General features: G+C 38.8%; 2 protein-coding genes across 2 annotated transcripts in view; one reads left to right on the top strand and one right to left on the bottom strand.

Annotated features, from left to right (window-relative positions):
* LOC123697808 (transcription factor hamlet-like) overlaps nt 1-25,775 on the top strand; it is a 93,760-nt gene that overhangs the window by 37,887 nt on the left and 30,098 nt on the right. The window contains exon 2 of the mRNA XM_045644359.1: nt 7,681-7,753. The gene's annotated coding sequence lies outside the window, so the exon portion shown is untranslated. The remainder of the gene's footprint in view (nt 1-7,680; nt 7,754-25,775) is intronic.
* On the bottom strand, nt 21,751-24,018 carry LOC123698219. Its single transcript, XM_045644805.1, has one exon. The coding sequence runs from the start codon at nt 24,016-24,018 to the stop codon at nt 21,751-21,753; it is 2,268 nt and encodes a 755-aa protein (XP_045500761.1).

Here is a 25,775-nt window from a genome sequence, read left to right as displayed (position 1 = left end):
TGCGTATATTCTCGACTAGACACATTCAATAATCTTTTGAATTTAATATTAAAGCGAGATCGAAGCGCGTTGAATTCTTTATCAACAGGATTTTATACAATGGCATTTGTTGTAAAAAAACATTGTTTTTGTTCATTGTAGATAAATATTAAACGCAGTAAGTATTAGGAATAGATTTTATTTTATTATTTGTTACAATAAAAAAATATAATATTTTTTATTAAATGTATTGTATTGGATACCTATTGAAATCTTACTCGTACTGCATTTAAAAAAATAAACTTCGAATTCCTCCATTAAACTAGCTCTTATTTTTAACACAATTTAAAATATCTTTGGGACACACGGAGTTTTAAAAAATTTATTCACAAAAGTCCAAATTTTATATTATATTAGGTACCTTTTAAAATTCTCAGTACGCGTTATGAAACATCAAGATAGTAGCAAGTAGCTGGCTCCATCTGACAAGCGTTTCATCACAGTCAGTTTACCCAACTAATATCTCATTCACGCATACGTCACTCAACTATCTCTAATATCAGTTTTCGATCACGTTTGATCCCTGACCCTTGATTTCGGCTACTGTGAGCACGATTTTTATTTCTGACCACAAGCCGATTTGCACCCAATCACGTGCGCTTAAAGCTCAAATTTGAATGATTCATCTGCAATCCGCGGTACCTTTGAAACTCCTTATGTTAACTATCTGAGACCAATATTTTAAATATCTTACAATCAGTAGCCGAATACTTTTTGTACGTCACGATAGTTCGTCTGATAAAATATTTTTTTAATTGCTAAGTTTGGTCACGTCAAGATGAGTGTTTCGAAAATAATTTAAGTAGGTTGTTTTTATTTTAATATAAATATATTTTAAAATATTATTTTGATTAACTGATTAAAAACAAAGTGCATTTATTGATAAAATTGTAGATTAATTGCAAAGAAATCTCCATAATTACCAAATCACTGTGAAGTAAGTAGGATTTGATGTTTTCTTCCCCATTAGCCGGTTCGATTTCCTTTTCAAGTATTAAGCCTTTCTAAATTGAACTTTAAATAACTCATAGTAATTGAATTAGAGGTACATTTTTTGCAAAATCTAAAAATAAACTAAACATTAAAATATAAAACTGATAAGCGGCGATTTCATAACACCGGCGTCCATATTTTTCTCTTGTGAATCAAGATCGATATTTCGTAATAAAAATCGTCAGGCCGCAGCCATTAAGCAAATGAATCGTGAATATGGAGCAACATCCTGCGCACGTAGGAAGTCAGACCTGTTTCTGACTAACGGCGGAGATGAGTCGCCACATTAAACCTACAAAAAGACGGCTAAAGTGCAAGGGCGACATTAATGCACTTTACCGGAGGTCAGGCAATGTACGCGCCTTATTTCGCCGTTAAATAGCGATCTTTATTGTGATACCGCACATTTTTCGCGCTTTTCATGTTAAAATGTAATCTTTATAATTGCGTATGTTTCCGAGTTCAAACCGATTTTCGAATAATGTCATAGTACATATAAAGCTCTGATTTAATTATTCATTGGTCACTTTAACATCACTTATGTCCGTAAACAATTTTATATTACTGGTAATCAGTTAGTAGTAGCAGTATGATATCGTCTGTGGTAGTAGGTAGCTCATAATGTAAAAACGGTAATGGAGTTTATATTACCAAGATCAACCAAAATAAAACGTATGTAAATGTGGTATTGAATTAACGATTATTTAATATTATGTTAACATCTTGCTATAATTAGGAATTGAAACAGTTACTATAAAACAGGGCACAATCAAAACTAGGTGCAATGCTAGGCTAAAACCCGAAATCGATTCCATAACGAGCGAAACCGCAGGCAATACATAATAACAAAGCGAATATTAAGATTTAGCCCGCTTGTCCCTTAAATCATGAACGTTATGATAGGATTCATGCATTTATCATATATAAATCATTAAAGCTACAAATTATTCATGCGCATAGTAAATAGGAGTGGATCGTGAGACCCCTATGTTTCTTCGCTATTTAGTTACGATACAATATACATATTACTTGCAAATAATTTACTATTGTTTAAATTATAAAGTGATGAATGTTATATTGTTCGATGATATGAGAAAATGGAATTAATTAAGCGATTAACTGAATTAAGTGGGTAATGTAGTATCGGACTTCATTATTATTCAAACAGAAATCGAGCTTATTGTTTGAACAAAAAGAGAAACATATTCAAGTGGATTATGGGGCAGTATTTGTATTTGAGACAACTAGGTGCAAAGCACCTTGGGTCCTAGATTTAGTTACTAAAACTATTTTCTTTTTTTAACTAAACGTAAAAAGTGAAGTCCCGTGTCCCCTTAGTGGGGTAAGGGGCAGATGCATTATACATCTATTTCACTGATCGATCTTCTTTTTAGAGACAAGTAGGTGATCAGCCTTCTGTGTCCTACCAGACCGAGACATTTTTTTTTCTTCGTCTCCACCGGGAATCGAACCCAGGACAACTCGGTGCTACGCTCACGCGTCAACCACTGTACCAAGGAGGTTTAACTAAACGTAGTTGTTCATTATTATTGGAACAGAGGGTCGAGCTGATTGAAGAAATAGAGAAATAAGTATGACTGTTGATAATCAGAGACAAGTAAATACATAGCATTAGCATCCTGTATCCTAACTATACTACTACGAAAACTAAACGTTTTTTACTAAACTTACGTTGTAATAAAAGTCACATAAATAAACTATTCTTTTAATAAATTTCTAACCATGTATTGAAGCAATAAACTTGTAGGTACCTTCTATAATAATTCGTTCAAGTTCTTATATAAATAATTGGTCTCCATTTAAATTTAGATGAACTAGTTATCAATGCTTCGACAATTTCTTGCCCAATATAATTTGATTCACAAAAAACATCCGTAACTCTTTCAAAGTAATGACTGTATCGGGTAATTAACGCTCAATCTAACATCCATTAACACATTCTCACATACTTTCGACTTTTATTAATAATAAGATTATTAGAAGCTGGTTGTAAAGCTGTTTTAATGATTCTTTATTATTGACTTCTAGATTTTGGTACTAGGGATATTAAGAAATTTGGATTGTAAATTACAATTTCCAGTGTATGAAATGAAAAGGGATACGTTTTAAATTTATATTATTACTAACGGTCCGCCCCGGTTTCGCCCGTGGTACATATTTCGCAATAAAAGGTAGCCTTCTTTCTCAGGGTCTGAAGATTGTCTGTGCCAAATTTCATCAAAATCGGTCCAGTAGTTTATGCGTTTCAGAAAACATACATACATACAAACCTTTCCTCTTTATAATATTAGTATAGATAAATTTAAAAACCTCATAAAAAATTTCAAAGAAAAATATTTATTTTTCCATGTATGTATTTTCTTAGACTCAGCATTAGAGTTATCTTTAGTTTTAACATCGATGTTTTTTCCACACGATATAAATCCTACGTGATTCTCATATTACGGCGCTCATAATTGCCTTCCTCATGTGAGAAACTTTGTTAAGTGCACAAAGAAGCAGTTTGGAGGTAGAGGTCAAAATAGAAGCGGCTATAAGCATTTAGAATAAAGATGTACGCTTTTTAGATGATGTAAGTCTCATCCTGTCATTCGACTTGATTAGGACCTACTATTATTATTACCTCCGAGTATGCGCATTAGCGAGTATTAAATTTTCTTTATGATTTTTCCTGGTCAATATACTTTGCAATTTCTACCATGATATACCTAAATAAAAGATATTATAACTTTTTCATGTTCATTAATTTTAAGTTATAATATTAGTTTCACATGAATTAAATTTAAAATTAATTACATTTATTTCTTTAGAAAATTGCCATCCATACTTTTTATGTTAACGTCCTCTTCCCAAAAAGATAAAAAACAAAAATGTGTGCGTGTACTAGTGTACATACGTAAGAAGTAAAACTTATTTATGACCCTTATGATTTACTATAATATGCAACCGTACAGAAATACGTCAAATCACGCGTGGTAGGGATAAGAAAAGATGGCGCGTAACGGAAAAATGTCACGCGTAACGAAAAAATGTTACACTAAATTTTTTTCCAACACCGATAAAGAAGTTTCACTTCAATAATAGACATAAAATATGTACTTAGTATAATCATTAAATACATACTTAATAGCGAAACGCGCAATGCAATTTATATAACAGATAAAATATCTCAAAATAAACAAATCATGCAATTAAGCCACCGTAGTTGCATAACTAAGAAAATACTTTCAAAAGTAATAAAAAAGTCACAGGACCCTTCTCTTGAGATCACTGATCGTAAATGTTACCGAAGTTTTGCAATCTCTGTGATATATAGATCCGTTAATTTTACGTTTAACTGCATTTTTATCAATTACAATTTTATCGTTTGTTAAAATGGTAAAAATTCGGGGCACTAAATAAGTTTTACTGGCTGGGAAAGTGGTAGTTACTTAATTGGTCACCAATTTTATGTTCATTGATTGTTCGTTCATATATAATTCCAATGAAACGATTATTATTAAAAGTTGGGATTACCTGTGAAAGATAGATAATAATTTAACATGATAATATAATATAAAACCTAATAAATTATGTACTAAAACCTTCCTCTTGAATCACTCTATCTATTAAAAAAACAGCATCAAAATCCGTTGCGTAGTTTAAAAAATACACATATAAATAGGGACATAGGGACAGAGAAAGTGACTTTGTTTTATACTATGTAGTGTTGTTTATTATGTACTAGCTTCCGCCCGCGACTCCGTCCCCGCGGATGTCGGTCTTCACGTGGATGGTTTATTTCTCCATTTTGAGTAACTCTGACAATGACATCTTATAAATATCTATTGGAATTTGGACCCAAATACGGCTAGGCCTATAATAATACGCAACGTGTGTTCGCGGTTCTACAGAACAACGTCTATGGATAAAACTGAAAAATTAAGATTAATTTTTTTCTACGTATTTTTCCAGGATAAAAAGTATCCTATTTTACGCCCAGGATAATAAGGTATAATTATACCAAGTTTCATCGAAATCGAACCGTTAGTTTTCACGTGATGCCTTCACATACAGACAGACAGACAGACAGACAGACAGACAGACAGACAAAAATTTTTTTAATCACATATTTGGGTTTGGTATCGATCCAGTAACACCCCCTGGTATTTATTTTTTCAATATTTTCAATGTACAGAATTGACCCTTCTACAGATTTATTATATGTATAGATAGTGACTTACTGATTATGTATTAAGCATGAAACAGTCATATTAACTATACTATTGTTGCTCTTGCTCTATCATAATCAAATTGCAGATCTACTAAACCGTAGATGATAACCCACAAATGAAGTGCAAGAATTTTATCATTGTACAAAACTTTTGTAACAATACAAACCTTCAACTCTGACAGCAATTGCCCAATTTAATTAGTCCAGCGATTCATAATAAGATCATAAACACGTTACATCATTCACCTTAACCCACTTGTACATCAAAGGTGTAGTGTCATATCAATCTTCAATGACAATTAATAATCTCCCATAGTTTTGTAGCAGAATCATCGTCTATTGTACGCTATATGTAACATGAAACACACGCTGTGAATAAGTTTGCTGAGCAAAAGTAAGATACCGAACTTTAGTATAGTATATACTATTTAGATTAGAACTATCCTACATAATTATATTATAACTTAAAGAAAAAAGCTGAAATTAAATTGATTGAGTCTAATTGTAATACATTTTAGTGGTTAAACTGATAAACAATTTCTATTCGTTTTAAGAAACTTGATCTAACTGGCACAAATACGATCACTATTCCTTATTTTATTAAGCCAATTCAATTAAAATATTCTCAAACCAATTTATTATTTAACGTTTATCAGTAAAAGATTACAGGTAATAATATACGACATCATCATAACAATACCATTAAACTTTGTTCACCAAACACGAGAACAGTGTGTATCAAAACGATACCCGTTTTTTCAATAACCCAACATGTAATGATCGCTGCAAATTGTTTATGCCTTTGTTTCGGAACATTAGGTTCATTCATACACGTATAAAAATATCTATCTTGTTAAGCAATAACTATATCACCATTTGTTATGAAGCCGTTGGATTAGACCCATTTGTTAACTGTTATGTTCTTCACTATATAGTATAAAACAAAGTCGGTTTCTCTGTCCCTATGTCCGTTTGTATGTATCTTTAAAACTACGCAACGGATTTTGGTGTGGTTTTTTGTAATAGATAGAGTGATTCAAGAGGGAGGTTTTAGCATATAATTTATTGGGTTTTAGACAAAGCGGGCGAAGCCGCGGGCGGTAAGCTAGTATTTAATATACAAAGAATCGACTACATATTTGATACTTCAATTGAGTTTTTGAAGAAAAAGCTTTTTCCTTTTTTGGAAGAATACTTTTAGTTTACTTTTTATTTATCAAAATAACACACAAATGCACAAATGCTTATATTCTTACGTGTCCATGTTTCTTATTAAACCAAACAATGTAGAGCTGTTGCAAATGTTTCTTGAAAAAAATATAACAGTTACATCAATTTGTTTAATAACATATGCACACCTATAAAAACCTTATAAACTTAATTAAATACATACAGCAAGCTTAAAATTAGATCCAAAAGACTCAAGATCTTTTAGCGTTTTTTTAGTACTACCAATTCCAATATTTAACAGGTGTTATAGCCACAATAAGACAGAAATAAAATATCAGTAATTATTTCCTTCCAGGTTTACGAGAGCGAGTAAACGGTTAACAAACAATGAGATGACGTTCCGTAATGTTTTTATTTATGGCCTATAAAAGTTTGTCGTTCAATTAAATACTACATTATTGTTGCATTAGTAAACGTATTCATAACGCATTTTCATTATATCATTCCGGAATCGATAGCGTTTTATTAGCGAGCAAATAAATTTCGTCAGGGATGAAGCATTTATTTAATTACCTGTGCTCGAGTATCTGTACAATGCAGGGATCGTGAACATTTGGCAACAGGTCAGAGATCGTGCAATTAATATCTATGGCCGATTTCTTGAACTTAATCTACAGGGCTGTGTCACGATACGACTGATTCTGTTGATTTTGAAATATTATCATAGAATAATTGGCACCGCCGTTTGTCGCAACTGAACATTGAAAGTTTGGGGACGTCTGTCTGTCTGTTGAGCAACTCGAAACAAATCTAAATTAAAATCTCGCAACGTCATCTTATTATTCGTTAACAACTGTTATTAAGGCGTTCATCAGTCATCGTTACACTCGTCCAAAATATAGTTTTAATCATATATTTCGAAAACAAACTGTTATTTTGTTGTGATTGTCATTAATGTTCTAAGTATTGTTTTGATGTCGAACTATATATGGTTTTAGTTAGCTGAGCATGTCAGAAGTTTCATTTTTTACAGGCATAGCGTCACAATTGTAATGATAACGATTTTTCCTTTGGAATGAATTGTTAGATTTATAATATTACAACAATCTTGTTAAATTTATAATAGGGAATTTAGTTTTTCCTATCTCATCCAAAGACTCTCAAGATGTTTTTGATACTAAATAAAATCATGTGTATATAACCTTACAAAAAATAACTTAAAAAAATATTTTTCTTTGTTATAGAGTACGAAAACCGCCGCCAAACTGTCTACCGCAAATGAGATTATACCGAGCTACCACGTCGAAGCGCTAATAGGTAAGTTAACCATCTTATCATCTAATAACACTGTAAAAATAGTGTCAATGTTGTTACGAGTGTTTCCGAAAAAGCTACTTTAAGCCAAATGATAGTTTTCATACAAGTTAGAAGTCTAACTTAATACCAGATATTATATAAAGGAATAAATCACTATTAGAATAGTGATCGCTATACGCAGAACTATACGCAAAATACAACAAAGCATAAATACACCATACATATAAATATATCTCGTCTTCCACTGAAAAGCATAATACTGATGTAACATCACACGAATAACGTTAACCATAAAGCGAGTAGTGAAATTTATCTGTAACAGGATTATAGCATGCTGCAAGATAAAATTAATTCCAGTATAGTAACTAGTACATAGCTGGAGATGGCTAAACTTTATAATGGTAGCTTATTATAATAAAACGTGGTGGTCCGAGCACCTACACGGTTTGACCTCAGGCGATTAGCCTGCTACCAGGGAGAGTTAGCTACGTACCTTTAACTTTGCATATTATATTGCTGTTTTTATATTAACTTTTGTATATGGTTGATAAACACTGACTGTTGTTTTAAGTTTAATTATTAGTTATGGTTGCGCTGTTCCAAATGGGTTTAATAACTCAGGCCCCGGAATCACAGACACAATAGAAAATCTATTGTGTCGTGGACCGATCCGGCCGCTCGGGGCTCAATGGGTTAAAATTGTTATGGCAACAAAGAAAAAAATATATAGGAATAGGTACAATATTACATTGAATTGTATTATGTTTTTAATATTAGAAATAATAGAGTTACATCATACTAAATATGATATGGTACTTTTAAATTAATAGTTATTTTATATCCAAACTCAAAAACAATATTTAATGATTTTGAATTTAATATAAGTTGACACTTGAAAAGTTAAAGAAACATCGTTTACATTTTAATTCATGTAAACACGTTTAATATAACAAATAATTTATTTGCCAACCGTACAGCAAACACGCATCGCACGCTTCGCTATAGCGTGTAGACTAAGCGTAACTTAGAAATTCCGTCCGCTATGCGAAACATTTTCTGCCTTAAATTTATGTAAATAGAGCTAATTTATACGACATTCTCACTTGTCAATAGGTACTTGTGAAGTGATCCTAAAAGGAAGACGCTATGTGGTTTGAAATCAACCCAAATTCACAAATATATTGCTTCGTAGAATGACTATGGCATTTCAACGAAATACCTCGGATAAAGAGCGTTTCCCGTGTACATAAAATTGATTCATTCAATGTAATCAATTCGCTCTAAGATTTTGTAGGACGATCATTCAATTGAATGCTTTTGATTGAAATGGTTTGTGTGATGATAATGTGTATAAAAATATGAATATTATAATAATGTATGGAACATCAACGAACAGAGTTGGTAAAACAAATGAGAAAATGTATTTGAATAACAGTTTTGAAAAAAACATAAAAAAAAAAACTTTAAATATTAATGAATACAGATTTCCAATTTGTAAATACTGAATATTAAAAGCAAATATTCTAAATAGTATTCAAATATTTTGCCTTAGAGGAATTCATTAGGCGCTCCGAGCAACTATACGTGTATAATCAACATAATCGTATTTAGAAACTAGAAATGCATAAATTGAATTTGATACAGCATTCCCATAAGAAACAAGAACAAAGTGCGATATGTTTTATACAATCATAAATTTAATCTAATAAAAGCAAATTTTGCTTTGGCTGTCTCATTTAAAAGACGCATTGTAATAGACTGCATTCTTAACCTAGTATAGTATTATAATATCTAAACCAAATAATACATGAAGCACGTAACAAAGGTTAATCTAAAAGCAATTTGAACGAGATACTAAGAATAAAGCGAGCAATCACAAGCTAACAGTATCAAGAGGTTTCACTTTTGCGCGGGCGTACGAAGGGCTCCACTTAGCACGCGACCGAGCTTATCAAACAACATTGTGGACTAGCCGACTTTCGCGGGAAGATGTTGATATATCGAAAGCAACGGATCTCAGCCATTCGCGGTTTTCTACAATTGAATAGTTCGCGGTTTTGCAGCTATGTTAATCCGCTCTCGCTACGAACCCGTCTTTGTATTATATTTAATTTGCGTATATCACTTCACGATGTGAAAATCGACTTGTTTATGGCTTGACGTTCGTTAGCAATGTTTAATTTACTAGGTGTTTTACATGGCAATTCCATTAATGTTACCTACTATATAACAACTATGACCGCTCATTTAATACGTTTATGTATTCATGTATAACTAGACCCATTTATTTAAGTATAAGAAACTTTACAGTTTAATCTTATATAATAAACTAATAATGCTCTAACACTGTCTCTACGTTATGAAATTGTTATTTTGAAGCTATACTGTACTAGTAACAGTATAGTACAGCTTTTAATTTATAGCCTATAAAAACAGTGTATAAATATAGCTTTTTATTAAGTAGCACTATGCATATTTTGATGTGCGTAAAAAATGTCCTAAGCATTAAAAAACTACCTGACTTAAAATAAAACAGATTTTTTATAATAAATAAAATAAAACAAATAATAAATAAAATAAATAAAAATAAAATAAAATTGATTTATTTCAGGAGTATTTCCCATACATTCAATTTCAAATAAAAATCAATAAATCAAAATAAAATAAAGTAATAAATAAAAAGATATAAAAATAAATAAAAAGATATCTTTAAAATTTCGATTAAATAAGTGCTATCATAATCAAGCTAATAAAAACACCCTAAATATATTATGTGTTTTTCTAATTAAATAAGCCCATAGAAGCCTTCCGCAAGATTATCATTAGCACTAAATAAAACGATTTCCTTATATAGTCATCAACGGCATCAAACTACATTGCTCTTAAAATATGTGACTATGCAAATATACTGATAAAAGAAAACCGTAACTTAAGTAAATATCAAGTAAAATAAGTAAATATCAAGCACGCTCTAGTCACTTTACTGCTTAACTTAATGGAAACTATCTTTCTGTTTATTAAAATCGAGAATTTATAACAGTTTGATGTTATAACTTAATCGAGAGTGGGATAAAATGTTTTATTTAATTAGAAATTAAACATTTTGTTGTTCAATTATATTTTATGTAGACACAACAAGGTAACGGCATAACAATATGTAAATTCGTATATTACTAGCTTCCACCCGCGGCATCGCCCGCGCAGTCAAAGAAAAACCCGCATAGTTCCCGTTCCCGTGGGATTTCCGTGATAAAACCTATCCCATGTCCTTTCTCGGGTATCAAAATATCTCTATACCAAATTTCATGCAAATTGGTTCAGTAGTTAAGGCATGATTGAGTAACAGACAGACAGACAGAGTTACTTTCGCATTTATAATATTAGTATGGATCCATATCCATCCACTGTAGATACCATTATCTACAGTCTTTTGTTTACTGATATATCTCAATATTTTTTCATATAGATTTTATGATGTCAAATATAGAAATGGTAATAAAAAGATATATAATAAAATAACAAATATACTAGGGATACGTATCAAAATTGTGCTGTCTATGAAACATTCACCTAATAATTTAATTAAAAAATGATGAAATGATGCTGATATTTCAAAACATGGTAAATTTAAACTAAGAGATGTCGACAGGTGCAACGGGAAATACGATATTTAAGACCTGCATTTTACTTCAACCATTTCTAACCATAACACCACTGGTTTTATGTGAAACAACCTAATCGAAGCTTCGATATGGAAAATTAAATAAAGATTAGCATATAATTACACCAATATCGAGCGATAAAGTGCTCTGTATTGAGATATATCTATATACTGTAATAAATACAAGTGGTAAAATGATATTTTCTCTTTAGATGTTCTTGCATTCAACACTTTTGGTGACATAATCTCGATACGGTTGTACTGTAAAAGCATAAAATAGTTGTTATTAAACGCTTGTTATTGAACGCTTCATAGTTACTTTGGATAAGTTAATGTACCTTTGTTTTTAAAGGTATCAATTGACGCAAAAAACTATTGATAATGCGAGCTTTTTTGAACTCTACATTGCGGGTTTACTAGTTTTTGAACAATTTAGTTTGGTTTTTTTAATTTAATTTTAATATTAAGCATTCAATTGTTTTATGAATGTGTAAAAGATGTGAAATGTTTAAAGAATATATAAAATAAGATCACGAAAAAATCGGAATTTTGTTTAAATCTTAAGAAATACTTTTTAAATCCACCCTTCGGTGTTAAGGTTGAAATTTGATATGAAAATTTTACTTCACAATAAACATAAAATAAAAAAAAGACTCGATTAGTAAAGTATTTCGGTCGCTATCGTGTTAACAAGAAAATCCTCCGCACATACAGACACACGGACGTCCAAGACAGAACTTTTTTAAACTGTTTTTTAACTAGTTTAAATAACAAAAATGACATCAAAAATATCATGAATGTTAAAAATAGTGTTTTTTCTTAATATGTGTGCGTATGTATTATCTTACAAGTGCAATGTATGATACATAAAGACATTTAAGTTTGAAAAATCAGAGGTTTTGCGCGAAGTGACAGTAGTACCCACCTCAACGCTTCGCTTATGAGGCGTGCAATATACGAATATCACTACTGCCATCGAAAGCTTTATGGTTTTCAAGGCAGTTTTCTTAGAGCAAATAAAGCGACGGATGCATTTTCAATTATAGAGCGGATGCTCATATTGGTTCAGCAGAAATCTGCTTCATATCTCTCTTAGCTAGATTCCAATTTACTCACGATACTGCATAAATAATATTGTCATATTTAAATACACCTTTCATGTTACGAGTGGAAAATTAACTATTAAATTGTGTAGCAAATGATAAAAATACAGTGTAAAAATAATTGTTTATTCGAGAATTGATTTTTTTCTTTCGGTAATTAAATCAGTTTTGACTGTTTTATTTGTGTTCTAATATTTTATAAATAATTTCACGTTCTCACAAATAGATTGCCAATCGTATTAAAATTGTCATTTCGATGCAAAAAAATGATTGAAAAAGCAGCGTTCTTCCATTAGACGTTTAGAGCACTCACAGAGCGAAACGAGACATCGAAAACGAAATCCCAAAATCACGAGCACTCACGCGTAAAGTGGCTGAAAGGCGCCAACGTTTTTTTATTGATTTGTTTCAAACAATTTACGGAAATGGCATTGACTTTTACCGCAATCTATTTGAAAGTTGTAATTATTTAATGATGTACTAGATGAAACGTTACTCGATTTACTCGACCTCAAAGCCTACAAAGGTTTCTTTTGAATTTCCTTAAGTTTAAGCACAATGCTTTCTTCTTTTGATCGAATAAGTAAATTTTATATCATACTAGCGGTCCGCCCCGGCTTCGCCCGTGGTACATATTTTGCAATAAAAGGTAGCCTATGTTCTTTCTCAGCGTCCAAAGATTGTCTGTGCTAAATTTCATCAAAATCGGTCCAGTAGTTTATGAGCCTATTCATTACAATCAAAAAAACAAACAAAGTTTTCCTCTTTGTAATATTAGTGTAGAAAAGCAGAAATAACGTGCAACTTGTGAAATAACCCAGGATACAATCCCTTGACCAACATTTATGACGTTTTATATTCGGACTCACAGTTCCAGTAAAGCTCTACTTGGAAGTAATAAATAATGAAAGACTACAATTTATTTGACCGTTAGTGAAGACTTAATGTAACAGTTTCAATGAGTTGTTAATCTATAAGGGGACAAGTATCATAGTATAAAGAGGACAAGTATGTTATAGGCGAGCCGAGAGTCATGCGTTGAGACATTCAGACGGGTATGTGATAAATTAGTGACTTTGTTAACATGTTATTTCATTCAATAGTTTTCATACAAGATTTCTTCTACGTAATGTTACAAAATATATAATAAATTTTGAATCAGAACACGGTTGAAACTAGTTTATTTCTCTATTTTATAAAATCTTAAGGCGACTACACCACCGAAACTAGCGCCCCCCCAACATTTTATTTTTTTACTCCTAAACCAGATCAAATTTAAAAAATCTAGCTCGGTACTTTGCTAGTATATTACTTGTAGTATTTTTGGTATTACTTTTCATTATTTTGCATTTGGTAAATTAGGAGAACTTTTGATTACCGCCAAAAGTGGCCACTTTTGGCGGTAATCAAAAGTTCTCTAGAATAATGAACATTTAGAATAGTGAAAAGTAATACCAAAAATACTACAAGTAATATACTAGCAAAGTACCGAGCTAGATTTTTTAAATTTGATCTGGTTAAGGAGTAAAGAAATAAAATGTTCGGTGGCGCTAGTTTCGGTGGTGTAGGCCTCTTAACAAATTCGTAGGATACGCTTGTAGATGCAGAAGTAGTTATTTTTTTATTACTTACTTAGTACTTACTTAGCTCTGCGACCCAAACAGAGTCTGTTCACGACAAGAGTTCACGCCTTTCTTAACATTCATGTATTTTCAGAGAGTTTAATGTTAGTCATCTATACATATATAGGGAAAAATTTAAGGGTATTTCACATGGCATATTATATTGTATATTTAATTTATATTGACTGCGATGGAAACTTAATAAAAAATAAATTAATTTACTTAAATATTAATATTACGTAAGTCCTTAATTGGTTAACAGCTACTGGCTTGCAAATAATTATATCTAATGAAATGAAACAAAATTTTAATTTATTCTCAATTTAAATCAACTCACTATAAATATACCTCTGATTAATTTAATTTACAGTAATAAGTCATTTTTGATTTACATAAAACTTTCTCTTATCTGAATAAATAATTATCATTGAAACTCGTTAAATGAAGGCTTCGTAATTTCGGCTAGATAATATCAGCTACATTGTAAATTTATATATAACATTAAGATGAATCACGCGTCAAAGAGACGTTAATTAAACAAAAAAATATTAAAGATTTTGGTCATTACCTACTACGGTTTCTAGTCAAAAAGAGGATGAATAAGACCAGTGTTCGTATAATACTATTGTTTACTTATACGTCACATAATAAATATTCAGCAAAATTTAAGAAGGAATTGACACACAACACCTCTTAGACAACAAGACCTCAATGTCCCAAAGCAACCTTCTACCATTCCTTCACCCAATACCCACATACCAGAATATACTCGAACATACTCGAACATTCTAGAATAGTTCATAAGCGCTTGACGGGCGCTGACGGAACAAATCCTAAAGCACTCTAACGGCCCAGTGGCCGCACGCGCGCACGAGTACATCAATTACTTGGTCGTGATCGCTTCTGCACAACAAGCAGCATAAATAAAACTGGTCGTATGCCACCACGCCACTGCCACAATTTTATGCTGATGCAACTAAAGGTCATGCCCGATTTAAGGCTAGGTGAGATTTTACGTGAATTAAAGCATATCTAATTAGTGGTAAAAGTGCTTCCTGTGCAATTATATAAGACAAATTAAATATTAAGCATTTTTAACACATTTTCCTTCATGTTTAATAAACTGTCTTTTTCTTTTCAGGTAAATAACTCCAGAATACTGTAGCAACTTCTCTTACTCTCACCTTATATTTTCTGGTAACAAAAGCTCTATAACTGGTGGAATTCCATATATTTACATAGTCATAGATTCTTTGTTCTTATCATTCATCTGGATAAGGTTTGAATAATTATTATAATCATCATATAATATACAAATATAGTAATTTACAATTGACACGTTCTCGGACATTATTCGAATCGCATTAGCATTTTATCATCGAGTTACTCATATTATTTGAATGTCAATAAATCAAATAAAAACTGCATAGCACACAGATAAGCTTATTATCTCACTTACCGCAGAATAACAGTGAAAAAGTGGGGTAAAAATAAAACGATCACGACTTAAGTAAATACGGGGCAGTAATTGAATAAAACGTACTATTACCGAGTTAATGTTAGCAAATAGGCTTAATCCAATTGAAATAAGCGTTTGGAATTGCATCTAAACATTTATGTGTGGTATGGGAGTCGTGACTGCGTTGTGCTCGGCACGTGCCAGCCCGTCACGCGGTGATAAGCCTTTCGCTAACTAATCTAACTAAATTCCCGGTAGAAAATGTATGTGTTCGAATACTATTTATTACGCAAAGATACCCCACATACGTGCTAAGGTCTATGGAGAGTAAAGAAATTTACAATTTAATTAGAAATTTATTGTAATTAAATCGTTAACATATTTTACAAAATTCTCTATTTATCCTAAAATAGTTCATGATTGAAAAACAGTCATAATAAATAAATTTTATTATGCTTACAGTATGCAGATTTGTCGGATCTGTGATCTGGCAATCTGCGAAACATTTCATATAGAAAATTCCAGAACATAATAATAAAATATGCTACTTCTATACTCATCTACTAGACCGTTGCAGCAACCGCACCAAATTACCAAAGCGTATTCCTTTTTTCGTCCGTCCTGTTTGTCACTTTTTGTAACAATAGCCTTGATTGCGGAAACTCTACTCTTCGATTCGCTTTCGCTTCCCCGGTGTCGATACTTGTGACGACACCCGGCCCTTGTGGTTGTGGTTATTGACGCAAAATATTTTGATTTCACTGCTATTATTTTTATGTAGACGCAAAGTGAAATTCTTCACGTAACGAAGCTATGTAAATAAACTTTCGTTACGATTTTTTATGATGATAATAATTGCTATATATACAATCATTTGAAAACATTCTAATATAGGTATATTTGTGTGTAATATAATGTTCCTCTTGATATCATCAAATGTATTAAAGTAGTATAATGCGAAACTAATCAATGATGTTGATGAAGCACGGTAGATGGTTTACAATCTTCGCCGTGGGTCAATCCGAAACAATCATGGCGCGAACCTCCGGGCGATATCTTACGTTATCGGCTCCGAGTCTCGAAACAAACAAATTCAATTAGGATTAAGAAATTAAACTTTAGCTCAAAGACGCCGCAAACTTCCGATGCACCGAACGAGGTCGTCGTACCCGCTATCGTATTACGCATAAAAATATTTCGCCTCGACCATTTTCTTTTACGATATCATCTCGAATCGAAGTACTTTTAAACCTATTATACAATATTTTTATTGTTGTAAATGACTTGATACGAAGCTCGGTAATTATCAAATTACTTTATTTCGAGAAACAGTAGTGTGTGCACGTAGTGAGTACAGTTTTTATTAGCCCGGCCTGTATGAGACATTTTGAGGTATACTAACATGAACCCGAAACGTTCTAAGTTGTTTCTTGGAACTGTATGAGAAATTTGGTGAACCTTTGACATAAGCAACCGTTTGCTAGCTGGTAGCTTGTAATTAGATTTAAGACCGCTTATCTTAAGTCGTTATGGTTATTATGTAGAGAAATGCCATACTTATGGCTTCACACTATAAATTCCTCTAAGTGTGCTTTCTCATAACATTTATTTATGAGCTTGCAGCATGAAATGGTTGCAATATCTCTTATCTTTTACTGTCGTTAAAAACGCATACTGATTATACATTGTACAACAAAAAATAAAAGCAAGTTCACGTCGCATTGAGAACTAATGTTAATAATTTTAGGGAATATCTTCAGGTTTTATTTCGTAGCAAGTAATACATGAGTATATCAATTATCGAATTCTTGCTAACCATAAATGTGAATAAGTAATAATACGTCACATTAAAGCAGGTTGCAATGAAACTGCGCGAGTCTAGCCAGCCGTCCCTATTCGGATATCTGATAACAAATCAACAACGCCCCGACATGACATAAACAGAATCTAAAAGGGGCCCGACAACTTTCCTTCGATCGAGTTTTCTCGGCCACTCACACTTAGCGGATACTGTCGTTTTCAATAATGCGAGATGATTCGTCTTATCAAATTACGGGTAGTCAGTGAAAATGTGGGAATGTTTTCTCATCGGAACGCGCTGATCATAGGAATCAGGGTGAAATTGAGCCCGGGGCTGTTAATAGCCGCTTATTTGTAAGTTTTCACTGGACGCTCGTTACGCGCCATCGCGTGATGGACAAAGATACCCGCTGTCAGCTGAAATAGAAACTTTAATAGTAACATGCCATCCTGCGCAACTTGTCAAATGTCTATGTTAATGGTTTTACAATTTGCATAAATCTATGGTATGTTCGTAATCGATTTATTTAAATTTTCTTATTTATACGGGTCTATTTAAAGTGCAGCTTAATTAAGAACAAAACCATATGTATTATTAGAATTTTATAAAATATAGAATATGCGATGGTGCCTAAAGTAAAAAAAACAACTTAAATCATTAAGGTGAAATTGTTTACTCCAAATCATTAAGAATGTGAATCTTTTCTAATTACGTATTTTAACGACTGTTAGATAAAATGATGGGGTAAGCAAATGCATTTAATTATTGCTAGCTGTACAATTAAAAAGATTTATAAGATTAATTTCACCAATCGCATTTTCAGTGAAATATTTTGACATTATTTAAATCTTATATAACCTTTTTTTTTTTTTTTTTTTTTTTTTTTGTGGGGAAATCTTCCAAAGATACCCACGGCCCCCGGGGAAGGAGCCGTGGGTTATGTCGGATTCTTACCGACTAAAACCCCACTGTGTTCCGTCGAGCCGCTTTAATGAGGGGGCCGCGGGTATTTGTTAGAATTCTTCCGCAACCCCCTCGGCGGCAGCCCATCTCCAGGCCAGGCGCAAGCCAAGAACAGGAAAGGTGGATTGCCTGCTCTTCCCTCCCGTTGGCGGCATGAGCGGAACACGTCTCAAGTCGCCTCACCGCACCGGACGATGGATTACATTCCCCGTTCCACCGCCCGGCGCCCTTCGTCAAGGAGGCACGTTGCGACCGTGTAAAGCGGCCGCAACACGGCGACGACGCCCAATAAGACGTCTGCGCCGGATCGGGTCCGCGTGAGGATCCCTCTCGCGCACCCGCTCTGCCTCCTCTTTCTGCGAGATCACGCTCTCCGAGAATGCGATCACCGCACGCCAGGATCTGTCGCCATCCACCATTGCACGAACAACGGAGGGTAGAGAGAGATCCGGCCCGATTATCGCGACTAAGCGAGCACGGGGCTCAGCCCACGCGGGGCACACGGCAAGAGTGTGATCTGCCGTGTCCTCCGGGCAGGCACACCAGTGGCAGACCATGCTGGGCTCCCTCCTCGCGACTTTACACAGGTACCGCCCGAAGCAGCCGTGCCCGGACAGTATCTGCGTAAGGCGGAAGGTTATGGCACCGTGCCGCCTGTCGCACCACTCTTGGAGGACTGGATGTATGGCCGCAACCGTCCTCTCACCCGCGCTGGGCTCCTCGAGCCGGCGTTCCCACTCCCGGAACCGCCGCTCGACAGCCTCGGCCCTCCACTCCTCTACTTCCTCGTAGGAAGGATTCACCCCATGTGACCTAGACGCCGAGACGCGGCGATACACGTCCGCTAGCATCTCGGCGTCCAGATCCCATGGCGGCGTTCCGGCCATTACGCAGGCAGCCTCGAAAGACACCGTGCGGTATGCCCTAACTACCCTGAGCGCCATGACCCGCTGCGGCCTCCGCAAGAGGGGTCTGGTACGGGCGCTCAGGGTGTCTGCCCAGATGGGGGCCCCGTAAAGGGCCATGGAGCGGATTACGCCAGTGTATAGCCGGCGACACCCACCCCCAGCACCTCTAAGGTTTGGCAGCAAACTTCCCAGGGCTCCGGCCGCCCCTACAAGACGGGGGGCAAGGCGACGGAAGTGCTCCGTAAACCTCCATCGGCTATCCAACACGATGCCTAGGTATCTCATGGTGGTGGTGACCCTGATCGCTACTCCATCCACCCGGATCTCTGAGCCTGCGCTATGCAGCCTCCGGCGACCGGGAAAGAAGATGGCTTCGGATTTCTCCAGTGCCACCCGTAGTCCCAACCGCCGGATACGGCACACCACCTGCTCAACTCCCGTGGTAGCTAATAAAGCTGCCTCCTCGTATGTAGCCCCACGCGCAGTCACCAGAGTATCGTCGGCGTAACAAGTTACGCCAACACCTGGGAGGTTAGTGGCGCGTAGGACCCAGTCGTACCCGATGTTCCACAGAAGAGGCCCGAGGACCGACCCCTGTGGGACACCGCACGACACTTCCCTCTCACTCCATCCATCGCGGGTTGGATAGGCAACAGTCCTATCTGATAGGTATGACCGCAGCAGTCGCACCATGTAGCCCGGCACGCGATGATAGTGGAGAGCTTGCAGGATACTGCCCCACGGCAAGGTGTTAAACGCGTTGGCGATGTCCAAAGACACCGCCAGGAGGACTTCTCCACTAGCGGCCGCATCTTCTGCGGTGGCTCTCACGCGAGATATCGCGTCGAGTGTGGACCGACCACGGCGAAAGCCGAACTGGTTCCCGCTGAGGTCTGGTCCCACTCCCTCCAAATGGTTGACGAGGCGAGCTGCGAAAACGCGCTCAAAAAGCTTGCTCACCTCGTCAAGCAATACAATAGGCCTGTACGCTGAGGGCGAATCGCGCGGGCGCCCCTCCTTTCTTAACAGGACCAAATTTCCTGTCTTCCACCTACGGGGAAATTGGCCCCGCTCAAGGCAAGCCGAAAATAACCGCTCCACACGGGGCCCGAGGGCTTCCAACGCTAGCACCCACGCTCGACCAGGTACCCCGTCAGGTCCAGGAGCAGTGTTTTTCCCTTTAAGCCGCATAACTGCCGCCTCCAACTCCTCATGGGTAACGGCAGGGATTTCTTCTGCAGGCTCCTCCTGTGATGCAGGTGTCGCCGCCATCGGCGGAGGAGAGTATCTTCCCCGGTCCGGGAACAGAGACACCACAACCTGTTCTAGCAGACGGGGCTCGAGAGACTGAGACAGAGGCGGAGCCCACGGGCGGAGCTTCTGCCTCACCCGTTTATACGGCCGACCCCACGGCACCCGGTTCAGACCCTCGAGCATCACTTCCCATGCTCTATCCTTGGCGCTGCTGATTGCCTCCTGCAGAGAGGTAACGCACTCCCTGTAGGAGGCATACAGTTGCGCTTCCTCCACTTCATCCCGTCCACTCCGGCGCCGGTGCCTGGTGTACGCCCGCCTCGCAGCCACGCAGGATGCGCGCAGCTGGGCAATTTCGGCGGACCACCAATACATCGGTCTTCTGCGCGGATTCGAGCGAACTCTACTCATGGCCGCATCACACACCTGCGCCATGGCATCAGCCATCCACGCTGTATCGTCCTCTACTGTTGTTGCGATCCGCGGTGCAGGGATCCATGCCTGAACTATGGCAGCCTCAATTAGGAGTTCCTTATCGAGACTACGAATCGACCAACGCGGACGTCCACCATTTAGGGAAGGCTCACCGCGAAACGCGGATGGCGCAGAGACGCTGAAGCGGATGTATCTGTGGTCCGACAGCGTTTCCACATCAGTAACAACCCTCCAGTCAGTAATTCGCCTTGCAAGGGGGGGGCTAGCGAAGGTGATGTCGACGATGGAGCCCCCTCTTTGCCGCACGCAGGTAAGCTCACTCCCGCGATTTACGACCGAGAGATCAGCCGCGACCGCCCAGTCCTGCAGCACCGCACCCCGCGCATTTCTCACCGATGATCCCCATGCCATTGATTTGGCATTGAAATCTCCGGCCAGAAGCACGGGCTGCGAAGGAGCTAGGTCAATCAGTTCCCCCAGATCTGCCAGGAACCGCTCGAATTCATCCAGGCCACGGTTGGGAGAGAAGTAGACCCCGATCACTGTGTTACCCTTGATCGAGGCCGAGACACAACCCCGCCGCCGGACTACCCTTTCCATTACTGTGCCGCCCTGCGTTACGAGCGTCACCAGTCCATCCAAGTCAGCCGCCCAGTTGTCCCGGGACGGCACGAAATAGGGCTCAGCCACCACCGCCACATCTATCCGCCACTCCGCCAGACTCTGGAGCAAAAGATCTTGGGCTCCGGCGCAGTGGTTGATATTGCCTTGGAGGAAATGGAGTAGAGCCATTACTGCGTTTCCATTTCGCTAACCGTCACATTCGCCTCGACGGGCGCGGGACAAGGACACGGTGCGGTACCTGGACCATCGCGTCCCCGATTTCCTCTTTTCCGCTTGGGAGCCTTGCAAGCTGGGCCCCCGAGCCGATGGCCTGCCGGTAGCTTGGCCTCGGAGCATAGAACGCAGCGAGCGGCGGAGGCAGAACATTCCCCGGCCTTGTGGCCTGTTTCTCCACATCGGAAACAGACGTTGCTCCTATCTACGAGCGAATTGCACTCGGCTCTTACGTGCCCCACCTCTAGGCAGCGGAAGCAACGCTGTGGCTTCACCTTGCCAAGCGTGACACTTGCAGAGATCCACCCTACTTGGATACGGCCTACCTGTGCCACCTTCTTTGCCGCGGCTATCGGGCAGCTCACCCAGGCTGAAGTCGAGCCGCGAGAGCCCACGCGCATGCCACTACACTTAACGTGTTCTGTAGGGCATTCTCCTGCCCGAGAAATCGCAGCCACGACATCTTCAACAGCCGCCGAGTCGTCCAAGCCGATGATGTGCACTTCAGCGCATTTCACCGGCCTGGAAACCTTGACGGTGCCTTCGTCCCAAATCTCCCGCAGCTTTGCAGCGAGAGCATCTGCCTCCTTCGAGCTTGCGGCACCAGGGACTTCTAAGATCCTTGCCCCAGTCGCGGCACGCTTGAACCGCAGCGCACCTACACCGATTTCCGCCAGATCGATCTTTTGGCGTGATCCAGCCATTATAGAGGCATAGGTGACGCCTCGCTCCACTGCGCCTGGCTGCAGAGCAATAACGACAGCCGAGGACGAAGGATTGCGCAACCTCTGCGCCCTCGAGCGCACTCGCGCCGGCCCCTTTTTCTTTTTCGCCTTGCCCTTCTTTCCGACGACCGTCCATTCCTGCTCCAGCCGTTGCTGCAACTGGGGAGCAGAAGAAGTGGTGGGCACAGCCTTGTCAGCTGGCTTGGTCTTTTCCGGCTGCCGTGCAGCCTTCCCCTTGCCCTTCCCCTTGGCTTTTGCAGCTGGACCCGGTTTTGCAGCTGGACCCGGTTTTGCAGGCTGCGCAGCAGGCTGTTCCGGTTTTCTCGCCTTTGCTGGAGCAGCACCTTTCGCTGGTGCCCCATTAGGGGGCTTTGGCGGCGGAAGAGGAGGAAAGTCCTCGGTTGGGGCTTGCCCAACCGCCATTCCCTCAACCCTGCCATCCCCCGCCAATGGGGGCCTCACACACCTTTTTGGAGGCAACTCCAACGCTTCTAACCGGGCGTCCACCATTCCCCCAACCTGCCGCAAAATCTCCGCGGTCAGATCAGAGTCCACTCGCGTTTGCATGGGCTGTGCGGTCCCTATGATAGCCCTAAGCTCTCCCATCTCTTTTCGGAGGCCCGCGATTTCCGCCTGTAACTGGGTGTTCGCAGCTTGCAGCTGCCGCGTCTCCTCTGATGCAGTACGTTGTGCAAGAAGCACCGCCGCTTTTTGAATGGTGTCCGAGGCTTCCTTGAGGGAACGTTTGAATGCCACCCTTAGGTTTGTCGATTTTGCACGCACCTGCTCGATGGCATCCAGGCTCTCCTCTATACGGCGTTGGAGGGCCGCGGTAGAATCGTCGGCAAGACGTCCGTCCCCAGTTTCTCCAGCGCGGGAGGTACCGGCTCGAGAGGCTCGGGTGACCTGCGTTTCCTCGCTAGCCTCGAGCTCCGATTCCCTCCGTACGCGCGACAAGGCCTTCCTAGCGGCTGTCATGTCCGCTAAGGTCTTTCTTGCAGAGGCTGTACCTGCACAGAACCCCGCTGCTGCAGCCCCTCGCCCTTTGCCCCTTTTCGAGGCTTTCTTGGCCTGCCGCGTTCGGCCTTCTTCCGTGGAGGAGCCTGAGCAGCTCGCTCCAGAGGACCGCTTTCGCTTGGCCCACAGTCTATCCTCCTCATATGACTGGACCGTCATGAGACTATCTACGGACGTTGCCGTGGACAGCCCACTGGGTCCAGTCTTCCTCCTTCTGGTTTCAACGCGCCCCGTTTGGGTGCGCGCCTCCACCCCACGTTCCGTTTCGCTAAGCTTATCGGTCTCCGTTAGTCGTTTGCCAGTGGTCAGTTGCTCAGTAGCATTAGGGCCTGATGCATCACCCATGTGGCGGCCAGTGCCCCCTCCAGAATACGATGGGGCTGACGGTACTGTCCCGTCGGGACAGTCCCGTGAGGGATTCTCCACACTCGAAGCGAGGTGGTACCCTCCTGGAGTAGTTTTAGTTTTATTGACCTCCATTTTTGCTTTTTGTTAACCAGGGGGCGCTCCCCTGAGACATCTCTATCTGCCGGATTCCCACCGACCATTCATCCTCTCGCCGAGTGTCACTGACTTAGGATTGGGGTAATTTTTTATAGGGGTTGTCTTCCCCGCAGTCCCGTAGAACTCCCGGCCCTGTCTGCCATCCTGCGAGCAAAAGCTCCGCTGGCCCCTTCGAGCCACAGACACGCGCCAAAGCGCCATGCATCTCCTATTTACTCTTCTAATAAGAGAGGTACAGAGAGCAACCAGCTCGGTCCATATTCGCTTCACTCAAGGTGCTGGCTTGCACCCCAAGCTACTGAGCCCCTCCGCCGCGACAAGGCTTGGACCACGGGGGGAAATCTTATATAACCTAACCAATGTTCATAGAGCAATAAAGAAAACATTTCGATTGGTTTCGTGACGAGTTCCCGATGTAACGACAGTTAGCTAGAGCAGGGATCGCTGAACCCATTACAGGAGGGCACGACCGGCGCGCGCCGCGGGCGCCGATCAACTGAGGAAGTGACGCCACGACCGCCGCACGCGCTCTAATAGGGCTGATAACTTTGCGATACTGTTTTTTTTTAAGGCGAGACGTGAACTATGCAGCCTTACCTTTATTTTTTATTTAAACGGTGTCTGACTCTGAGTAAATAAATGTAACCTATTTCCATCGGATCATACATTTTCAATTTGTAGAGCTTTGGCAATATGACTGTTATTATTTGAAGTGGTCGTAACAATGAGTCATATTAAATTCATAACAAAAAATAGATGAGGTGATCTGCCATCATTCCTTAATGACTTAAACACGAATAGAGATGGGATGACTCCATTCATCAAACATCATTATTAGCAACTTCTAGTAATTTATGACTTGGATACTTATTATGTACTTTTAAAATTAGAGGACAGTACGCAAAGAATTGGAATTAAATTTACGCCTTAATTGCGGCTACAAGTCATACAAGTAGCAAAATGCCAAAAATGTTTAGACATAGATACATTAATCATATTGCAATCATAGATAATATTATAATATCGCTTTGTCTCCATACTTCCAACACAATAGATCAACATCCATATCACAATAGGCAGCGCACGAAGCCCGTATTTGCTCAAAGCGGAGCCGCTGCCCTCAGCAATCCAATATTATTCACAGTTCTACATTAGTCTCACTGGTCGACGTGACAGTCTATCTCTAACATTTCCTTCCCATAATTGGAAAATATAAACGCCTGTCCGGGCATAGCAACAATGTTGAGGAAATTCTTGCTTTGTGCGCAGGATATTTGCGTCTGAAATTTCAAGCAATACTATACAAATTGTGATAGATATGATACATAAATCTTTACGATTTGTCGCATAATATTACAGTTCTTTATGTAGAAATAGATGTATAGAATACTGACCAGTCAGATCAGAATAAACAACAACCAACTTACCAAGTATATCCTTAAACTGAGCATATAAAAACCATTAAACCAACACCTTTAGAGAAAGAAAAATAATTATTAATAACCCTAGCAAGTCCATTTGTTACAAGTTGTAAATGTTTCTTTAATTTATTTGTCTATTCCTATCATATTATATCCGTACTTCAGGAATTTATAGTGTATTTATGTAACAATTCAGAATATGCAAGCGGCCTATTTCTATCGACATTCTCAAATTGCTGTCAATAGTTAACGATCTAGATAACCGATACGTGGATATAGGAAATCTCAGGACCGTTTCAGCTATGCCGCTAA

Source organism: Colias croceus, chromosome 15 (genome assembly GCF_905220415.1).
Source record: "Colias croceus chromosome 15, ilColCroc2.1".
NCBI classification, from domain to species: domain Eukaryota; kingdom Metazoa; phylum Arthropoda; class Insecta; order Lepidoptera; family Pieridae; genus Colias; species Colias croceus.
Note: the sequence above shows the minus strand (reverse complement) of the source record. Positions and strands in the feature narration are given on the sequence as shown.

Coding starts and splice junctions, on each gene's coding strand:
- LOC123698219 (XM_045644805.1), bottom strand. CDS start 24,018: ATGGAGGTCAATAAAACTAAAACTACTCCAGGAGGGTACCACCTCGCT.